Source organism: Phytophthora ramorum, assembly GCF_020800215.1.
Source record: "Phytophthora ramorum isolate Pr-102 chromosome Unknown Phyram_PR-102_s0020, whole genome shotgun sequence".
Lineage (NCBI taxonomy): Eukaryota > Oomycota > Peronosporomycetes > Peronosporales > Peronosporaceae > Phytophthora > Phytophthora ramorum.
In genome coordinates this window covers 551,841-571,947 of record NW_027150666.1, presented here as the reverse complement: position 1 = coordinate 571,947, position 20,107 = coordinate 551,841, and the positions used below count along the sequence as shown (strand labels likewise).

At 57.6% G+C, this 20,107-nt stretch overlaps 5 protein-coding genes across 5 annotated transcripts; 2 read left to right on the top strand and 3 right to left on the bottom strand.

The window, feature by feature from the left end:
• Positions 1–399: 399 nt before the first annotated feature.
• On the top strand, positions 400–2,283 carry KRP23_14180 (Isocyanide synthase xanB; the record flags this gene model as incomplete). Its single annotated transcript, XM_067884972.1, has 1 exon — positions 400–2,283. One exon carries the CDS (start codon positions 400–402, stop codon positions 2,281–2,283), a length of 1,884 nt encoding a protein of 627 aa, XP_067737734.1.
• An 865-nt stretch (positions 2,284–3,148) lies between these two features.
• Positions 3,149–5,660, bottom strand: KRP23_14179 (uncharacterized protein; the record flags this gene model as incomplete). Its single annotated transcript, XM_067884971.1, has 3 exons — positions 3,149–3,222; positions 4,174–4,574; positions 5,437–5,660. The coding sequence occupies 3 exons, from the start codon at positions 5,658–5,660 to the stop codon at positions 3,149–3,151; spliced, it is 699 nt and encodes a 232-aa protein (XP_067737733.1).
• A 3,230-nt stretch (positions 5,661–8,890) lies between these two features.
• On the bottom strand, positions 8,891–10,756 carry KRP23_14178 (Isocyanide synthase xanB; the record flags this gene model as incomplete). The annotated part of the gene is made up of 1 exon (XM_067884970.1): positions 8,891–10,756. The coding sequence occupies one exon, from the start codon at positions 10,754–10,756 to the stop codon at positions 8,891–8,893; it is 1,866 nt and encodes a 621-aa protein (XP_067737732.1).
• Positions 10,757–12,713: 1,957 nt separating this feature from the next.
• On the top strand, positions 12,714–14,597 carry KRP23_14177 (Isocyanide synthase xanB; the record flags this gene model as incomplete). Its single annotated transcript, XM_067884968.1, has 1 exon — positions 12,714–14,597. The coding sequence occupies one exon, from the start codon at positions 12,714–12,716 to the stop codon at positions 14,595–14,597; it is 1,884 nt and encodes a 627-aa protein (XP_067737731.1).
• Positions 14,598–17,735: 3,138 nt separating this feature from the next.
• On the bottom strand, positions 17,736–19,846 carry KRP23_14176 (putative WRKY transcription factor 19; the record flags this gene model as incomplete). The annotated part of the gene is made up of 6 exons (XM_067884967.1): positions 17,736–17,779; positions 17,835–18,084; positions 19,046–19,071; positions 19,155–19,229; positions 19,357–19,426; positions 19,601–19,846. 6 exons carry the CDS (start codon positions 19,844–19,846, stop codon positions 17,736–17,738), a joined length of 711 nt encoding a protein of 236 aa, XP_067737730.1.
• Positions 19,847–20,107: the final 261 nt, after the last annotated feature.

The window sequence follows — 20,107 nt, the reverse complement described above, 5'->3', positions numbered from 1 at the left end:
CCACCATGTATTTATTTCTCGTTCAAAATGCTAAATTCGCTACACGGTTTACGCACTTGGTTCGCAGATCAAAATCATGTTGGCCACAGCATGTGCCAATTATTATAGATCGAAAATATCACACAAAACATGCGGAATTTGGACGCTACCCTAGCGGGATGATGCTTGTTTGTACGGGTATTTTATTGATACTCTGAGCCGAAACCAGGCCCAGCAACGGCGGTGTGATAATTAAAAGACAGCGGTAACCAGTGGTTGGTTATCGCTGCACAGTTTTTGGCGACCGGTGGAAGCAGCCCGGATATTCATCAGACTGCCTTGCGCTGGCTGATGACCACCCAGGCGAGGTTGACCTCACTCCTCATTTTTCTTTTCACATCCCAAGCGCCCCCCCCCCCCATGGCACCCAACCTCGATCAAAATACCTACTCCCACGACGTCCACCCGGCCTCCGTGATGTGGTCCGAGGAGCAGCAGACCAAGGTCTGGGAGCACTTCCTCGACAAATTCGCTACGATCCAAAGCCGCTTTCCGGCGCCGACCGATCGCTTCGACGCGGAGGGCAAGCACAACATGCACAAGATCGTAATGCGGCTCATCGAGCAGCGCGCGCCAATCACACTGGTACTTCCGTCGTTTCCGTTCAAGTCACCAAACTCGATCGACAAAGTGTTGGGCAAACTGCCGGACCGCGCGGAAGAATTATCCATGGAGCGCCTTGAACGCTTCTGCTGCGAGGTGGAGGAGGCGTACCCTCAAGGCTGCAAGATGGTTATCTTCAGCGACGGTCGCGTCTTCAACGACCTGCTCGGAGTGAGTCTGAGCGACCTGCGCGCGTTTGAGGACGAACTGGTGGAGATGGTGAAGAGGGCGGGCCACACGCACATCTACTTCGACTCGATGGACAACTACGTGAAGAACGTGGAGGACCCGATCCCCGAGATCCTCGAGCGCTTCAACGTGCTGCACATGGATTTCAACGCGCGCATCAAGACGGAGCCCGCCATCCGCAACACCTACTGCTCCTTCTGCAAGTTCCTCGAGCGCGACTTGGCGTCCCAATGGGTGGGCATGTCTCGCACCGCCATGAAGCGCAGCTGCGGCAAGATCGCCAAGCAAATGATGCACCGGAACGTGGGTTTCTCTGCTCTCGTGGACGACTCGTACCCGGATGCCCTGCGAATTTCCATCCACCAGTACAACAACGCCGGCCCCAAGTTTGGCATCCACCTGATCCCTCAGAAGTCCGGCAAGCCCCGCACGCCGTGGCACTCTGTCATCTGCGAGGACATCGACGGCACGGTGCACGCCATGGATCTGAAGGACGTGGACACGAGCACGTACGACCTGGTCTACAAACACGGCCGCAAATGGGGATACGTCGAGCGACCCGCATGCACACCCGAGGAAATGGCGCACTGGGCCTCGATCCACGTAGAGCTCGTCCGCACGCACATGTTCATCGTCGCGCGCGCCATGGAGGGGTTCCCGGCGCCGTCCGTCATGGACGTGCCGCGAGAGGCCATGCGCAGCCTTGTGCTCAAGTATGGCGTGGTGACGCTGCGCGGCTTCAAGCAGGACGACGACTTCGAGACGGCCACCGAGCGCTGGGGGGACGTGTTGCAGTGGCCCAAGGGGACGTTCGCCGCCGGCAACATCTTCGACATCAAGACGGAGCGCGACACGGCGCTGCCCGCACAAACGCTCGAGGCCTTGTCGTTCCACTACGACGGCATGTTCAAGAAGAAGACCCCCGAGTCCACGGAGCTGGGCGACGCGCCCGTGTTCATGTTCTTCCACTGCGTGGAGTCAGCCCCGCCTGAGGACGACCCCAAGCACGGCAACACGCTCATCACGGACACGCGCCGCCTGCTGTCGTCGCTGCCCGACGAGACCGTGGAGCGCCTCAAGAAGATCTCGCTCGTGTACCGCACCTCGCTTTTCGGGTACCAGGACCGCGTGCACACGTCTCCCGTGGTGGTGGCCCACCCCATGACGGGTGCGCTGGCGCTGCGGTACCACGAGCCGTGGGGGCCCGAGAAGACCAAGATGCACCCGACCTACGTGACGTCGGTGGGCTACGACCCGGCGTCCAACCAGAAGGATGAGGACGCCGAATTCGTCCGAGAGACACTGCAGCAGCGGCTGTATGCGGACGAGTTCTGTTACTGGCATGAGTGGGTGAAGGGCGAGTTCGTGATTGTGGACAACATTTCACAGCTCCACGCACGCTCAAAGCTGGGCATGGGTGGCCGCCACATGCGCCGCATCCACTTTAACTAGGAGTGTTGTACGGTGCTCATAAGATAGTATTTTACGGTTGGCATGTGTTTTGATAAGACCTCAGTAAATGCGCAATCAGTACGTGTTCGAGTCCTTGTAGACTATAAACGAAGTCGAGACAGACAAGGGAAGGTGGTGTACGTATTTTAATGTTCTAACTGTGTGTTTGCAAAGTGCTTGCAATCGTCACTTACAGTTCATTATTGTAAACTTCACAAACATGTCTGCACCACAGCTATTATCCGTTATGACCAAGTCTGATGCGCAACGCTAGCTGACTTGCCAATCGCTCTCGGGACGTTAGTAATACTCGCTCTGCTGCGGCGCCATTGCAGCTGACTGCGCGGAGAGAAGCAGTTAGTCCGAGCTGGCCGTTTTAGATGTGAGCGCGTGGTGCCGCCGGCAGCTTTTTGCTGATTCAGTGTGGATACTTTCAAAACGGTTCATGTATATCAGATACCAATCAAAATTATCCAGATAAAAACTTTCCTGTGAGACTTGATGAGGTCGACAAAATTGAGGGCGAAAAGTTTGCCAAACCTGTAAAACAATATATTCTTTGGCAAACATTTTTGCTAAAACCTTTGAAAAAGTATGCCATCAACTATACATTTCCACAGGTTTGGCAAATAACTCAATTTGTCAATTGCACCATACGTTCTTCAAGTGATTCTGAAAACGAATTTTCGTTTCGCTCTGAATTTGTCCACTACATCAAATCTCGAAGGTTCCCTCGTTAAATGAGTACTTCCTCTGGGCGGAAATAAACGCAACAAGTCTAAATGACAGTTCGATAGGTTCCGCTTTGGGTTTTTCGCAAAAAAATGCGCGTGATCACTTTTGCCAGGTATTGTATGTTGAAGACTTATTCCAGATCAAAATCAAACAGCAACATACTGGGGCGGCCAGCTTCACGCAGCACATCGAGCGCGGCACTGACTGCGTCTGGAGGGCATGAGAGTGACCGAGGAAGCAAGCCTTGCTTCCTGAGCTTCTCCTTGCCCATGTGAGGCAACTTGTACTGGTTCCTGCCGCTGTCGCGCAGAGTGCAGATCATGCAGTTCTGCAGAGTCAGAAAGATGTTGTCTTGGGTCGTCTCGCTCAACTCCTCGTACGCAGCCTCGACGGCGTCGATAAGCTCGTCCACCCCTCGGATAACGACTTGGTACTGTAGAGCCTGGAGCGCCGCGAACAGTCCCAAGTCGAGAACGTTGAGATCGGGGGAGTTCGGAGGCTGGCAATACATGCGGATATTCCAGCCACCTTCCGTCCCTGCGGCCAAGACGTCCGCGTCGAACGGAGAGACATGAGGTTTGGCGTTGTCTTGCTGAATGTATATGAGCTTGCCGCGGTCTCGTCGCGGCCAATTCTCCTTTATAGCCGGGATCAAATACTCCAGGAGGTACCGCTTGTAGAGACGTCTGTCGACCGTCTCAACGTTGCGCGTGACAATAGCCCCCCTCGGGCGATTGACACTCGATCGTTGGGCGACATGCTCCTCGGTGAACGACCAGATCCCAAGCTTCCCGTCCCACGTTGCATTACGGTGGGAATCATGCCTATCAATCACATGATAAAGTGTTAGAGGTAGCAGAAACTATTCAATCATTGAATATGGCAGGTCATACCTCGGTCGCGCGACGGCAGCCAGGAACATGGTCTTGTTGATGAAGCGCTTGCTTCGCCGGTGCCGTGGTGGCGCTGTTTCGCCCGGCAGGACAATGTACGACCGCTTATCCTTGTCTTCATTAAACCACTTCTCATCGACATGAACCATGTTGTCCATAGGCTCGAACTCGAGCGTCCGATAGTCGACAAAGCCAAGGACAAACTCAAGCCGTTCCAGCTTGTTTTCCTCCGAAAGCAGAGGTTTGATCCGCCCTGACGCACGATTCAGCTCCTCCTCGCGCAGCATTGCTCTCACCAGGTACCGGGAGATGCCTGCGTGGTGAGCGGTTTGTCTCTGGACTTGGCGATCTTCAATGGGGACCGCTGCCACGAGCGCTTGCAGCTCCTGCCGGTCTACCTTCTTCCTGCCGCACCGTTGCTTCTTGCCGCTGCGCCAGCCTTCATCCTCGTTGCCTTCGGCGATCGCCTCCGTGTACTTGGTCCATATGCGCGAGATCGTGGACCTGTTGCGGCCCAGTTCTTCCGCGAGCTCCGCGAGCGCTCCCCTCTCCAATTCGCCGTTAGTACTGCGCTTCAGGAGCTCCGCAATGATCCCTCTGCGTTCGCGGTCCTCGAAGTTGCGCATGGCGGCCTTCTTGCGTCTCAAACTGCTCTGGTCTTGGCTGGGCGGAAGTTGGTTTTTGTCTAGAGCTTGGACTCCTCGTTTGTGGACCTGCCGTGCCGGCAAAAATAACATTTAGAAGTATGTAAGAATATTATTTTAAAGAGGAGATCAATACGCGTCGATTGGTGCAGTCAGGTTTACACAAGACTTAAAATTATAAAAGTTATTAAATCTTGAGTACTTTGTTGCGTTTATTTCCGAAGTACAATATTACATTCTGGCCGAGGGCCTCTAGAAAACTATAGTGTTTTAAATTGAGAGCGGACGCGAAGCCGCTCTGAATTTGAAACACCGTCATTAATCATAGGATATGACAAAACAAAAACAAAAGTTGTAGACATGTTCCTCGGGACCGACAGCGCACCGCTCACTACCAAGTCTCACCGTACATGTGTTCTATGCCAGCAGAACAAAGAGCTGGACGCGAGTTTAAATAGCGTTGTTCATTTTACAGAGTTACAGGTCGTCCTATTCACTGCGCCGCCGAGGTCTTGGCCCTCTTGGGCTGGTGCTTGGAGCAGAAGTTCTGCTTGCTCTGCGACGCCGGCCGCTTGCAGCCCTCGGACGCACAGCGCTTGCCGCCGCCGTGCGTCCAGCACAGTCCCTTGGAGATGGTCGTCTTCTGGCAGTGGGCCACCGAGCACTTCGTGCCCCCGCCGTGCGACCAGCAGAGGCCGCGGGACTTGGCGCCGCGCGTGCAGCCCTCCACGGTGCACAGTGTGGAGCCTCCGTGTTTCCAGCACAGGCCGCGGTGCTTGGCGCTGGCCGTGCAGCCAGGCATGGAGCACGACTTGCCGCCGCCGTGGCGGAAGCAGAGGCCGCGGTCGATGGTGTAGTTGGTGCAGCCCTCGGCGCAGCACTGGCGCTTCTCCTTGGCGGTGAGTGCGCTCGCGTTGCGCTTGCGCTGCTTGGGCGACGGCTGCAGCGTCGGCTCTGGGCTGGAGACCGCCATGGGCGACAGCAGCGCCTGGCTGTCGTCCAGGATGAAGGCCAGAGAGAATTTGGGCGTGCAGGGCGTGGCCAGGTCCGTGGCGAAGTTGGCGAGCACCGTCAGCGGAGGCAGCGCGAGACTGCAGGAAGTCATGGCGGTCGGCGGTGGGTGGAGAATCGGGGAGTGATCGGTCTCACGTGGCGAGATTTTTGCTGTCAGGATCGGACGGCACGCACTCGGTTCCAGTATGCGGCTCTGTCTAACGCGGCAATCTCGGCCTATCCGGTGGACACGTCGCTGGAGCACAACGCGGCTGGTGCACTTACGAACAGCGCAACATATCCTCCTCGTCCCACTCTGCGTCACTTGCGCTCAGTATGGGATGATCTGCTCGGCACGAACAGCATGAGATGACAGAAGGCGCATGTATGCTCGCTATTTGATCGGATTGCAACACTCGCCCGCAATTGTTGAAAAGAGATACATCTAGTAGTATCTTGCAACGCACCGCCCTGTGCCGTAGAGGGCTTCTACACCTTGCAGGCTACTGTAACAGCAAGACCATAGCCATCGCGCCACGTAGCAAAGACCGTCGACAGCGCCGCAGACGCTCGCCGGATTCCGCGCAGCGGCCCAGCCTGAGCGCGGACACTTGAAGCCGCGTGCAAACGGATCTCTGCGTGGCAGGATATCCTTGAAAAAGAGCCCCGCTCGACGTTGTGTCGCACTCGTCTGAACGCACCTGCAAATATATCTCAGTGCAGCCATGCTCAAGATGCAAATCAGACCGTCGGCTGAGCTTCAGTCTGAAGCTGGCTGCCTCAGTTTTGCCTTGCGGGTGAGCACCGCTGGTCGCCTGCTGCTGCCGCCTGCTCGCCCACGTGTCCTCGTTGCCAGTGCATGATGCACTGGTGTGGACGTCTTGGCGTCCGTCCTGCGTTTGCTGTTTGAAAGCTGTGTGACGCGTCCGTAAGTCGGTGGCTCGGTTATACTGCCGGGCGGAACAATCAGGTGTGGACATGATTGTGCTCCCGCAGCATTTCTCGATAGGACTACATGTATTGTCATTTTCGTGCCGGTCACATACATCTCAGGGTTCGCACACCCAGCCGGTTTTTCAAACAGTGCGAGGACATGTGCTCTTTGCGGGGCTCGTCGTCCGTACACTCGGCAACTTGACCACAAAGACAACGTGTCAACGGCACTGCTGCCGCCGATGCTATGCTTTTCAGGACTGCCAGTATCGATTAACCGCACCACTAGATGTATCTTGCTCTTGGTGAATACCCCGTGATGCATCCCATTCTCGTGCGTGAGAGACGACTACAAGTCGCAGTTTGGCGACGAGTATACACCACCGCCCAGCACCTGCGGATCGAATCGATGCCGCTGCATGCAGGCCATTTGCGAGCCTGCCGATCGGTCAGTGCACTAAGTACGCCCGCGCCATCTTGCCATCCTGTCGCCAGCGCCGGCGAAGCGGAAGCCTCTACCTTGGCCTTCAAGATCGGACTGGAGCGAACAGAAGAAAGCTCACCTTGGAGAGCGCCTCGATCAAGGGCCTTCAAGGCAAGCCTGGCCACTTCGAGCGCCCGCCCTATCATGAGATGCACGGAATGAGCACCAAAGCGATGGACGAGTCCAGGACGGCCCATACAAAGTGCAAAAGCCTCGCCGTGAGGATAGGTTGTGCTGTTCGTGCCGCGGGGCTCCCACACCAGCTGCCAGCTCCGCCATAAACGAGCTGCCGCAGGATCGGCCGAGAGCCCCGACGCTTTTCCTATCGATTCTCCAGCGTTAGACAGCGGCGTGAGCTGACATCTTGGTTACTGCCGTCGACTGGCAAAGACAAACTGTAGAAACGCGTGACACGTTTGAGACGGAGGCTCACTCGGCAATTTCCTCAGTCGCCCCAAGAGCTCACGAAAGAAACAAAGGAACAAACAAACAAACAAACATATCGAATACAGCAGCCATGAGCAGCATCATTCTGCCCCCGCTCAGAGCGTTCACCAGCTACGCGCTCCCTCCACGCGCCAATCCAATGGTGTTCCACCACGCCCCCAGCTCGCCTGACACGCCCAAGCTCTCGCTATCCTTCATCCTGGACGACAGTCGCCCACTGACGCCTCCTGCGGCGCGGTCCCAGCAGGCCAGATTGCCCCCGACGCAGCATCCCGCAACCAAGGAGCGCAAACGCAAGCGCAAAATGACACCGGCGGAGAAGCGCGCGGCGCGCTCGTGCTGCGTCGAGGGCTGCACCAACTACACCATCGACCGCGGCCTCTGCTTCCGCCACGGCGGCGGCAAGTCGTGCTCCATGCCTGGCTGCACGGCCAGCGCCAAGCACCGCGGCCTGTGCTGGAAACACGGAGGCTCCACACTGTGCACCGTGGAGGGCTGCACGCGCGGCGCCAAGTCCCGCGGCCTCTGCTGGTCGCACGGCGGGGGCACGAAGTGCTCGGTGGCCCACTGCCAGAAGACGACCATCTCCAAGGGACTGTGCTGGACGCACGGCGGCGGCAAGCGCTGCGCGTCCGAGGGCTGCAAGCGGCCGGCGTCGCAGAGCAAGCAGAACTTCTGCTCCAAGCACCAGCCCAAGAAGACCAAACCGAGCACGGCGACGACCCTCTACGCGCAATGAAAAAAGTGACGTGCAGCAGCGATGTTGCTAGCTAGTGTACTTATCTAAAACTATCGTCGAATGAATTTTGCAAAGCCCAGTTGATTCTGTAGCACCGTTGGGACCCCCAATGAGAGTCATTGAATGAGATCCCCCTCCATAGTTAGTCGAATAGCTCAGCGTAGCCGGCTCTTGATTATCTCGGATCATTCGCAAAATGCACGTCATATCATAGCATATCTCAAGAGCCGCTGGGTAAAAGTAATATCCTTGTTTATAGAAGTAATTTACGAGTACCATCAGTCATTTACGCGCACAAGACAATGCCTACCTCGCTGGAGCCCCCGTGTTTCAACTAGCGGATTGTACACTCTCGTTACGCTATTTCTTACCGAGAACTTCAGGGTACGAAGGCGACTGTAGCAACATGCAAACCGTCTTGTCACCCTGGACCACACCATTGTTTAAGCGAATTCAGTTGCTACCACTTCGCACCAGCTCTCAAACAACGCGGCAGCCTTACTTCGATCACCTACGACTCAGGTCTGATGACACCAAATTCATCTAACTGCTCTCGTCACTAGTACCGAACTAGGCGATGCATCCTATTCTGCTACTGGGTTCCATACTGCCAAACAAACACACGAACTACACAGAAGACTCACCTAAGAGCCATCCTCAGTTCAATTTCGTATCAAATAAACACTCCCTATAAACGCTTCATAACCACCGAGCACGATGACTCACTTGCCGCGACTGCCTAGTTAAAGTGGATGCGGCGCATGTGGCGGCCACCCATGCCCAGCTTCGTGCGCGCGTGCAGCTGCGAGATGTTGTCCATGACCACGAACTCGCCCTTCACCCACTGGTGCCAGTGGCAGAACTCCTCCGAGTACAGCCGCTGCTGCAGCGTCTCCGTCACGAAGTCGGCGTCCTCATCCTTCTGGTTGGACGCCGGGTCGTAGCCCACCGACGTCACGTAGGTCGGGTGCATCTTGGTCTTCTCGGGACCCCACGGCTCGTGGTACCGCAGCGCCAGCTCGCCCGTCATGGGGTGGACCACCACCACGGGAGACGTGTGCACGCGGTCCTGGTACCCGAAAAGCGAGGTGCGGTACACGAGCGAGATCTTCTTGAGGCGCTCCACGGTCTCGTCGGGCAGCGACGACAGCAGGCGGCGCGTGTCCGTGATGAGCGTGTTGCCGTGCTTGGGATCGTCCTCAGGCGGGGCTGACTCCACGCAGTGGAAGAACATGAACACGGGCGCGTCGCCCAGCTCCGTGGACTCGGGGGTCTTCTTCTTGAACATGCCGTCGTAGTGGAACGACATGGCCTCGAGCGTTTGTGCGGGCAGCGCCGTGTCGCGCTCCGTCTTGATGTCGAAGATGTTGCCGGCGGCGAACGTCCCCTTGGGCCACTGCAACACGTCCCCCCAGCGCTCGGTGGCCGTCTCGAAGTCGTCGTCCTGCTTGAAGCCGCGCAGCGTCACCACGCCATACTTGAGCACAAGGCTGCGCATGGCCTCTCGCGGCACGTCCATGACGGACGGCGCCGGGAACCCCTCCATGGCGCGCGCGACGATGAACATGTGCGTGCGGACGAGCTCTACGTGGATCGAGGCCCAGTGCGCCATTTCCTCGGGTGTGCATGCGGGTCGCTCGACGTATCCCCATTTGCGGCCGTGTTTGTAGACCAGGTCGTACGTGCTCGTGTCCACGTCCTTCAGATCCATGGCGTGCACCGTGCCGTCGATGTCCTCGCAGATGACGGAGTGCCACGGCGTGCGGGGCGTGTCCATCTGCTTGGATGGCAGCAAGTGGATGCCGAATTTGGGACCGGCGTTGTTGTAGCAGTGGATCGAGACGCGCACCGCGTGGGCGTACTCCTCCGCCACGAGCGACGAGAAACCCACGTTGCGCAGCATCATCTTACGCGCGACGTCGTCACAGCCCTTGCGCATCTCGGCCTCCGACATGCCCTCCCAGCGATCGGCCATGTCGCGCTCCATGAACTGCGAGAACGAGCGGAAGTTGTTGCCGATGTCCGGCTCGCTCGCGATGCGTGCGTCCATGTCCATCTGGTTGATGCCGAAGCGCTCCAGCACCTCCTGCACCGGGTTGTCTGTCTTGGTGTAGTTCTCGAGCCCATCGAACTGGATGTGTGTATGACCCGCCTCCTTCACGAGCTCCTTCAGACCGTTCTTGTACGCGCGGATGTTCTCCAGGGGCGCACCCACGAGGTCGCCAAACACGCGGCCGTCGCTGAAGATGGTTACGTTGCAGCCGACGGGGTACACTTCCTCGATGGAGGTGCAAAACTTCTCTAGGCGTGCGAGCGCCAGCTCTTCGGCACGGTCGGGCAGCGGACCCAGCACCTTGCCGCCGTGGTTCGGCGTCTTGGTTGGGAACCCGGGCAGCACGATCGTGATGGGCTCCTTGTGGTCAACGAAGCGCCCGACGGTCGCCTCCAGGAAGCGCCTTCCCTTCGACTCGAACACGTCCGTCGGTGCGTCGAAGTGGCTCTGCAGGTCGGCGAACTTGTCCAGGAAGTGCGCCGCAACGGCGTCCTTGTTGACGGCGGTGTGGTCACCGGAGTGTGCAGACTCAATGGTAGCGTTGGGTGCCATGGTGGATGGAGTTGGTGAGCTCGAGAAGGAAGTGGTGAGCAGTAGCAGGCGTCGTGGATTGCAAGGCGTGATGTGACTCGAAGCCGTGAAAATGAAGAATGAGGTGTGCCGGAGCGGATCAACAAGGAGCTCCTTTCGGTGGGTGGGTCCAACCGCAGCGATGGCCGGGCCTCGCTCTGCGACGAGCGTAAAGATGGCGCTGCTGCGCCAGCTCGGCTTAGGCTGACAAGCGGCGCCGATGGAATGTCCCTGTCGGCACGGTGGCCAGCATGGCCACCGATACCTTGCACTCGATGGCAGGGGGTCGCGTTTCTGCGTCGGAATATGCGGTCTGGGTGTTGATGCGGCGCGATTGCCTGCAGAGTCCCGGTCAGTGGAGTCTGGTCATACAATGCTGCGTCTTTCCACCGGGCGTTTGCGATACCGTCGACGCAGTACCGCGAGAGATAACGCCACCAGGACGAGCTGCGATTGGCGGAATGACCACCCGGATCGGATTCGTATTCACCGCGCGGATCTTCTGTTCGTCACATGGATACGCCTTCACGACGAGTCGACCAGGGCGGGAAGCACAGTATCAGTAGCCGTCGCGAAAGCAGCGTGGAACTTGCAGCTTGCATGTGCATGTACAGCTCGACCTGTCTGTTCGGACTTGCGACGAGTATTCGGAGCTCAGCACATCGTGCTTCAAGGGCTTTCTCTCGAATGCCGGGAGCATGCTCGCTTCGCCATCCGAGATTGCGGGAGTGACGCACACTACAAGGCAAGCCGCGAGCAAGTATGGATTGCACAACATTCGCACAGTGCAGTGTATGGATAGCGTCCTGCATGTACATTATAGTGCGATTGCGGAAGGGTGGACTAGTCGAAAACGGATGTAGTCGTAGGGGCGAACGCGTCTATCGAAATTCGGCAGTAGACGGATACGAGGATGTACGTGAACGTCGGTGGTGGTTGGTTCGGTTGCGACACCACCCACGAAATGAATGGGGCTGCAAGGACACACAGATCGTGCGTAAAATAAATGATTGGCACGAGGCATGCTTCCGGGTGTCGCGGGTATACCTGTAAACGTTGAGTTTGTATGTTTGGATCGTTCGACATTAGAGATGGTCTTGTCACCGTATCGCCTCAAAATATGGCGACATTCTGCTTGCTGGGGTTGTTGAGCGTGCCAGTTGACAAGAATAGACGAGCTAAAACGGTCGAAGTGATGCAGTGCTGACTGGATTGAGCTCAGGTCGAAGCTGTTGCTGTTGTGATGTGATCCTGACAAGCAAGACCCGTAAATAAGTCCAGGCACATGGCTTTTCTGTCCCGTTGCAAGGATGCGACCACTGAAATCGGAGCAGCCCAGCACTTGATGCTTTGCCACGAGTGCCGGAGGTGATGCCCCATCACCCACATTTCCACCATTCATGCAGCGGTTTTCTGACGTCGATAGCAGCAGCGGAAGAAGTTTTGTTCATGTAGTGGAGTACCATGCACTGTGCACGCGGGTACACCTCGTCATGGCAACTCCAGCAGAGGAGCTTCCCATAAATGTCGATCGGATCACGCCCGCTTGGTGTTTCTCAGCACCACGATGGTCAACATTTTACTCAAGCACGCTTGGCAGCAGCAACAAAGGCATCGGACCAGTGCAAAGCGGGTCCCGTGAATGAGTGGTGGGTGAACGTCCGCCCCAGTTTCGCATCCCCCCTTTCTGTCGGTCCGGTCAGCTTGACGTCGCAGGATACCACTGCCATGACTGCCGTATGGTTTAGAGCAGTGGCTCGATCGGTTTGGCCGCCACTGCAGTGGTGTGCCCCGCCCCACAGAGCCAGGTCGTCGCAGCGTTTGACGTGGCAAGCTACACCCTCTCATTCCTCATTCTTCTCGCAACACCTCAACTCCACTATTCAACATCGACGCTGCGTTCCCTCGTTCGCTCAACCAGTTGTATAACATCACCGAAATGGCACCCAACCTCGATCAAAATACCTACTCCCACGACGTCCACCTGGCCTCCGTGATGTGGTCCGACGAGCAGCAGACCAAGGTCTGGGAGCACTTCCTCGACAAATTCGCTACGATCCAAAGCCGCTTTCCGGCGCCGACCGATCGCTTCGACGCGGAGGGCAAGCACAACATGCACAAGATCGTAATGCGGCTCATCGAGCAGCGCGCGCCAATCACACTGGTACTTCCGTCGTTTCCGTTCAAGTCACCAAACTCGATCGACAAAGTGTTGGGCAAACTGCCGGACCGCGCGGAAGAATTATCCATGGAGCGTCTTGAGCGCTTCTGCTGCGAGGTGGAGGAGGCGTACCCTCCAGGCTGCAAGATGGTTATCTTCAGCGACGGTCGCGTCTTCAACGACCTGCTCGGAGTGAGTCTGAGCGACCTGCGCGCGTTTGAGGACGAACTGGTGGAGATGGTGAAGAGGGCGGGCCACACGCACATCTACTTCGACTCGATGGACAACTACGTGAAGAACGTGGAGGACCCGATTCCCGAAATCCTCGAGCGCTTCAACGTGCTGCACATGGATTTCAACGCGCGCATCAAGACGGAGCCCGCCATCCGCAACACCTACTGCTCCTTCTGCAAGTTCCTCGAGCGCGACTTGGCGTCCCAATGGGTGGGCATGTCTCGCACCGCCATGAAGCGCAGCTGCGGCAAGATCGCCAAGCAAATGATGCACCGGAACGTGGGTTTCTCTGCTCTCGTGGACGACTCGTACCCGGATGCCCTGCGAATTTCCATCCACCAGTACAACAACGCCGGCCCCAAGTTTGGCATCCACCTGATCCCTCAGAAGTCCGGCAAGCCCCGCACGCCGTGGCACTCTGTCATCTGCGAGGACATCGACGGCACGGTGCACGCCATGGATCTGAAGGACGTGGACACGAGCACGTACGACCTGGTCTACAAACACGGCCGCAAATGGGGATACGTCGAGCGACCCGCATGCACACCCGAGGAAATGGCGCACTGGGCCTCGATCCACGTAGAGCTCGTCCGCACGCACATGTTCATCGTCGCGCGCGCCATGGAGGGGTTCCCGGCGCCGTCCGTCATGGACGTGCCGCGAAAGGCCATGCGCAGCCTTGTGCTCAAGTATGGCGTGGTGACGCTGCGCGGCTTCAAGCAGGACGACGACTTCGAGACGGCCACCGAGCGCTGGGGGGACGTCTTGCAGTGGCCCAAGGGGACGTTCGCCGCCGGCAACATCTTCGACATCAAGACGGAGCGCGACACGGCGCTGCCCGCACAAACGCTCGAGGCCATGTCGTTCCACTACGACGGCATGTTCAAGAAGAAGACCCCCGAGTCCACGGAGCTGGGCGACGCGCCCGTGTTCATGTTCTTCCACTGCGTGGAGTCAGCCCCGCCTGAGGACGATCCCAAGCACGGCAACACGCTCATCACGGACACGCGCCGCCTGCTGTCGTCGCTGCCCGACGAGACCGTGGAGCGCCTCAAGAAGATCTCGCTCGTGTACCGCACCTCGCTTTTCGGGTACCAGGACCGCGTGCACACGTCTCCTGTGGTGGTGGCCCACCCCATGACGGGCGAGCTGGCGCTGCGGTACCACGAGCCGTGGGGTCCCGAGAAGACCAAGATGCACCCGACCTACGTGACGTCGGTGGGCTACGACCCGGCGTCCAACCAGAAGGATGAGGACGCCGACTTCGTGACGGAGACGCTGCAGCAGCGGCTGTACTCGGAGGAGTTCTGTCACTGGCACCAGTGGGTGAAGGGCGAGTTCGTGGTCATGGACAACATCTCGCAGCTGCACGCGCGCACGAAGCTGGGCATGGGTGGCCGCCACATGCGCCGCATCCACTTTAACTAGGCAGTCGCGGCAAGTGAGTCATCGTGCTCGGTGGTTATGAAGCGTTTATAGGGAGTGTTTATTTGATACGAAATTGAACTGAGGATGGCTCTTAGGTGAGTCTTCTGTGTAGTTCGTGTGTTTGTTTGGCAGTATGGAACCCAGTAGCAGAATAGGATGCATCGCCTAGTTCGGTACTAGTGACGAGAGCAGTTAGATGAATTTGGTGTCATCAGACCTGAGTCGTAGGTGATCGAAGTAAGGCTGCCGCGTTGTTTGAGAGCTGGTGCGAAGTGGTAGCAACTGAATTCGCTTAAACAATGGTGTGGTCCAGGGTGACAAGACGGTTTGCATGTTGCTACAGTCGCCTTCGTACCCTGAAGTTCTCGGTAAGAAATAGCGTAACGAGAGTGTACAATCCGCTAGTTGAAACACGGGGGCTCCAGCGAGGTAGGCATTGTCTTGTGCGCGTAAATGACTGATGGTACTCGTAAATTACTTCTATAAACAAGGATATTACTTTTACCCAGCGGCTCTTGAGATATGATATGATATGACGTGCATTTTGCGAATGATCCGAGATAATCAAGAGCCGGCTACGCTGAGCTATTCGACTAACTATGGAGGGGGATCTCATTCAATGACTCTCATTGGGGGTCCCAACGGTGCTACAGAATCAACTGGGCTTTGCAAAATTCATTCGACGATAGTTTTAGATAAGTACACTAGCTAGCAACATCGCTGCTGCACGTCACTTTTTTCATTGCGCGTAGAGGGTCGTCGCCGTGCTCGGTTTGGTCTTCTTGGGCTGGTGCTTGGAGCAGAAGTTCTGCTTGCTCTGCGACGCCGGCCGCTTGCAGCCCTCGGACGCGCAGCGCTTGCCGCCGCCGTGCGTCCAGCACAGTCCCTTGGAGATGGTCGTCTTCTGGCAGTGGGCCACCGAGCACTTCGTGCCCCCGCCGTGCGACCAGCAGAGGCCGCGGGACTTGGCGCCGCGCGTGCAGCCCTCCACGGTGCACAGTGTGGAGCCTCCGTGTTTCCAGCACAGGCCGCGGTGCTTGGCGCTGGCCGTGCAGCCAGGCATGGAGCACGACTTGCCGCCGCCGTGGCGGAAGCAGAGGCCGCGGTCGATGGTGTAGTTGGTGCAGCCCTCGACGCAGCACGAGCGCGCCGCGCGCTTCTCCGCCGGTGTCATTTTGCGCTTGCGTTTGCGCTCCTTGGTTGCGGGATGCTGCGTCGGGGGCAATCTGGCCTGCTGGGACCGCGCCGCAGGAGGCGTCAGTGGGCGACTGTCGTCCAGGATGAAGGATAGCGAGAGCTTGGGCGTGTCAGGCGAGCTGGGGGCGTGGTGGAACACGGGCGTCGGGTGGAACACCATTGGATTGGCGCGTGGAGGGAGCGCGTAGCTGGTGAACGCTCTGAGCGGGGGCAGAATGATGCTGCTCATGGCTGCTGTATTCGATATGTTTGTTTGTTTGTTTGTTCCTTTGTTTCTTTCGTGAGCTCTTGGGGCGACTGAGGAAATTGCCGAGTGAGCCTCCGTCTCAAACGTGTCACGCGTTTCTACAGTTTGTCTTTGCCAGTCGACGGCAGTAACCAAGATGTCAGCTCACGCCGCTGTCTAACGCTGGAGAATCGATAGGAAAAGCGTCGGGGCTCTCGGCCGATCCTGCGGCAGCTCGTTTATGGCGGAGCTGGCAGCTGGTGTGGGAGCCCCGCGGCACGAACAGCACAACCTATCCTCACGGCGAGGCTTTTGCACTTTGTATGGGCCGTCCTGGACTCGTCCATCGCTTTGGTGCTCATTCCGTGCATCTCATGATAGGGCGGGCGCTCGAAGTGGCCAGGCTTGCCTTGAAGGCCCTTGATCGAGGCGCTCTCCAAGGTGAGCTTTCTTCTGTTCGCTCCAGTCCGATCTTGAAGGCCAAGGTAGAGGCTTCCGCTTCGCCGGCGCTGGCGACAGGATGGCAAGATGGCGCGGGCGTACTTAGTGCACTGACCGATCGGCAGGCTCGCAAATGGCCTGCATGCAGCGGCATCGATTCGATCCGCAGGTGCTGGGCGGTGGTGTATACTCGTCGCCAAACTGCGACTTGTAGTCGTCTCTCACGCACGAGAATGGGATGCATCACGGGGTATTCACCAAGAGCAAGATACATCTAGTGGTGCGGTTAATCGATACTGGCAGTCCTGAAAAGCATAGCATCGGCGGCAGCAGTGCCGTTGACACGTTGTCTTTGTGGTCAAGTTGCCGAGTGTACGGACGACGAGCCCCGCAAAGAGCACATGTCCTCGCACTGTTTGAAAAACCGGCTGGGTGTGCGAACCCTGAGATGTATGTGACCGGCACGAAAATGACAATACATGTAGTCCTATCGAGAAATGCTGCGGGAGCACAATCATGTCCACACCTGATTGTTCCGCCCGGCAGTATAACCGAGCCACCGACTTACGGACGCGTCACACAGCTTTCAAACAGCAAACGCAGGACGGACGCCAAGACGTCCACACCAGTGCATCATGCACTGGCAACGAGGACACGTGGGCGAGCAGGCGGCAGCAGCAGGCGACCAGCGGTGCTCACCCGCAAGGCAAAACTGAGGCAGCCAGCTTCAGACTGAAGCTCAGCCGACGGTCTGATTTGCATCTTGAGCATGGCTGCACTGAGATATATTTGCAGGTGCGTTCAGACGAGTGCGACACAACGTCGAGCGGGGCTCTTTTTCAAGGATATCCTGCCACGCAGAGATCCGTTTGCACGCGGCTTCAAGTGTCCGCGCTCAGGCTGGGCCGCTGCGCGGAATCCGGCGAGCGTCTGCGGCGCTGTCGACGGTCTTTGCTACGTGGCGCGATGGCTATGGTCTTGCTGTTACAGTAGCCTGCAAGGTGTAGAAGCCCTCTACGGCACAGGGCGGTGCGTTGCAAGATACTACTAGATGTATCTCTTTTCAACAATTGCGGGCGAGTGTTGCAATCCGATCAAATAGCGAGCATACATGCGCCTTCTGTCATCTCATGCTGTTCGTGCCGAGCAGATCATCCCATACTGAGCGCAAGTGACGCAGAGTGGGACGAGGAGGATATGTTGCGCTGTTCGTAAGTGCACCAGCCGCGTTGTGCTCCAGCGACGTGTCCACCGGATAGGCCGAGATTGCCGCGTTAGACAGAGCCGCATACTGGAACCGAGTGCGTGCCGTCCGATCCTGACAGCAAAAATCTCGCCACGTGAGACCGATCACTCCCCGATTCTCCACCCACCGCCGACCGCCATGACTTCCTGCAGTCTCGCGCTGCCTCCGCTGACGGTGCTCGCCAACTTCGCCACGGACCTGGCCACGCCCTGCACGCCCAAATTCTCTCTGGCCTTCATCCTGGACGACAGCCAGGCGCTGCTGTCGCCCATGGCGGTCTCCAGCCCAGAGCCGACGCTGCAGCCGTCGCCCAAGCAGCGCAAGCGCAACGCGAGCGCACTCACCGCCAAGGAGAAGCGCCAGTGCTGCGTCGAGGGCTGCACCAACTACACCATCGACCGCGGCCTCTGCTTCCGCCACGGCGGCGGCAAGTCGTGCTCCAAGCCTGGCTGCACGGCCAGCGCCAAGCACCGCGGCCTGTGCTGGAAACACGGAGGCTCCACACTGTGCACCGTGGAGGGCTGCACGCGCGGCGCCAAGTCCCGCGGCCTCTGCTGGTCGCACGGCGGCGGCACGAAGTGCTCAGTGGCCAACTGCCAGAAGACGACCATCTCCAAGGGACTGTGCTGGACGCACGGCGGCGGCAAGCGCTGCGCATCCGAGGGCTGCAAGCGGCCGGCGTCGCAGAGCAAGCAGAACTTCTGCTCCAAGCACCAGCCCAAGAGGGCCAAGACCTCGGCGGCGCACTGAATAGGACGACCTGTAATTCTGTAAAATGAACAACGCTATTTAAACTCGCGTCAGCTCTTTGTTCTGCTACATGTACGGTGAGACTTGGCAGCGGGCGGCGTGCGTTGGCGAATCCAAGGCATATACTTTAGCTGCTGAACGAGCACCAGCGAGAGCGTAAAGACAGAGTGTCCTCGAGCTGTATGGAAGATGGCAACCTTCATGATGGCGGTTGTTGGCTATCATACATGTAGGATAGAAGAAAGAGCCGTGGCGGCAGTCGTCCAGCGACACAACTTGCTGCATGTAGATAGTCAAGGCATTATCAGCCTTTTAAAGATCATTTGTTGCCAGCTTGTGTGCAATCTGGAAGACGTAAGAATCTTACGAGTCGAACGTATCGCCCATGCAGAAAATACGAACTGGTCTGATGTGATCAAGGCCCGAGGCACAGTTTGGTCCACCCTGGAGACGGAGCTCTATCAATGCACTACTCATCGATACATTTTACCTGGTACCAATTCACGAAACATCCAAATGTGAGAACGCTGACAACAACCCGAGGAAGCAAGTGCGCGCCGCCAGCAAGCAAGGCAACGTGTAACGTACAATTTGAAATACTCGACGCGTCTGAACTGCTCGCAGTGCTCCTCACACAAGTTGTGCGTGCGCTCGTATGCAGGCTTGATGCACCCCTTGTAACCGCAGCGCTTCCCACCGCCGTGTGCCCAGCAGAGACCGCGCGCCTTGGCTTTCTTGTCGCACCCGTCCTGCTTGCATGCCACCGAGCCACCTGAAGAACATCAACAGCGAGCACCCAAGAACAGCAAACACGACAACCACCTAGGTATCAGCTCACTATGGATATGGCGACAGCACACGATCAAACATGCAAAATGGTTCGTCCTGAGTGCACGCACCGTGTTTCCAGCACAGTCCGCGATGCTTGGCGCTCGTGTTGCAGCCTTCCAGCGAACACTTCTTGCCGCCCTGCAGCCAGCAGATAGAGATGCAAAGCCACAAAGCCACATGGACCCGCCGATGCAACGAAGTGAGTGCCACCATTGCATTCAACGATCTCATCCAACGTCCACAACAGAAAGACCCCGCAGATCCCAGGCTAGAAACAACATGAATGTCAGGTTGACGACGCAGCAGACGCACCCCGTGACGACAGCAGAGCCCCTTGTGCACGATGTAGTTGCGGCAGCCGTCGTGCTTGCAGGTGCGTCGGCGCTTCTTCTCCTCCTTAGTCAGCTCCGCCTCGTCTTTCTTGGCGCCGGTCGTCGCGTCCACCGAGGCTACCACCACTGTGTCGCCCACGTTGAGGATGAAGGGCAGTCCGAATTTGTGCGCGTCGGCCGTCGTATATGCATTTGCACCGAGTAGCTCTTGTGGCGGCGTCTCCATGGCGACTGGTATGTGGATTCGTATCAGGAGTTCCTCGCCGCTCGCTCTGCTGCAGAATGAGATCTCTTGCGTTGAGGTCCAAATTGGTGATCGTGAACACGAATCCCACTCTGAAATCAGCATGGATATACGTCAGGTTGTGTCAATGGCCGCTAATCTGCCTTGATTCAGCTCGACAGGTGAGGTGGAGTACGGTGTGGCGGTCTACCTTTGTAAGCAGGTCTGCAGTGATGCTGGGAAAACGCGCATGAAACCACGCTG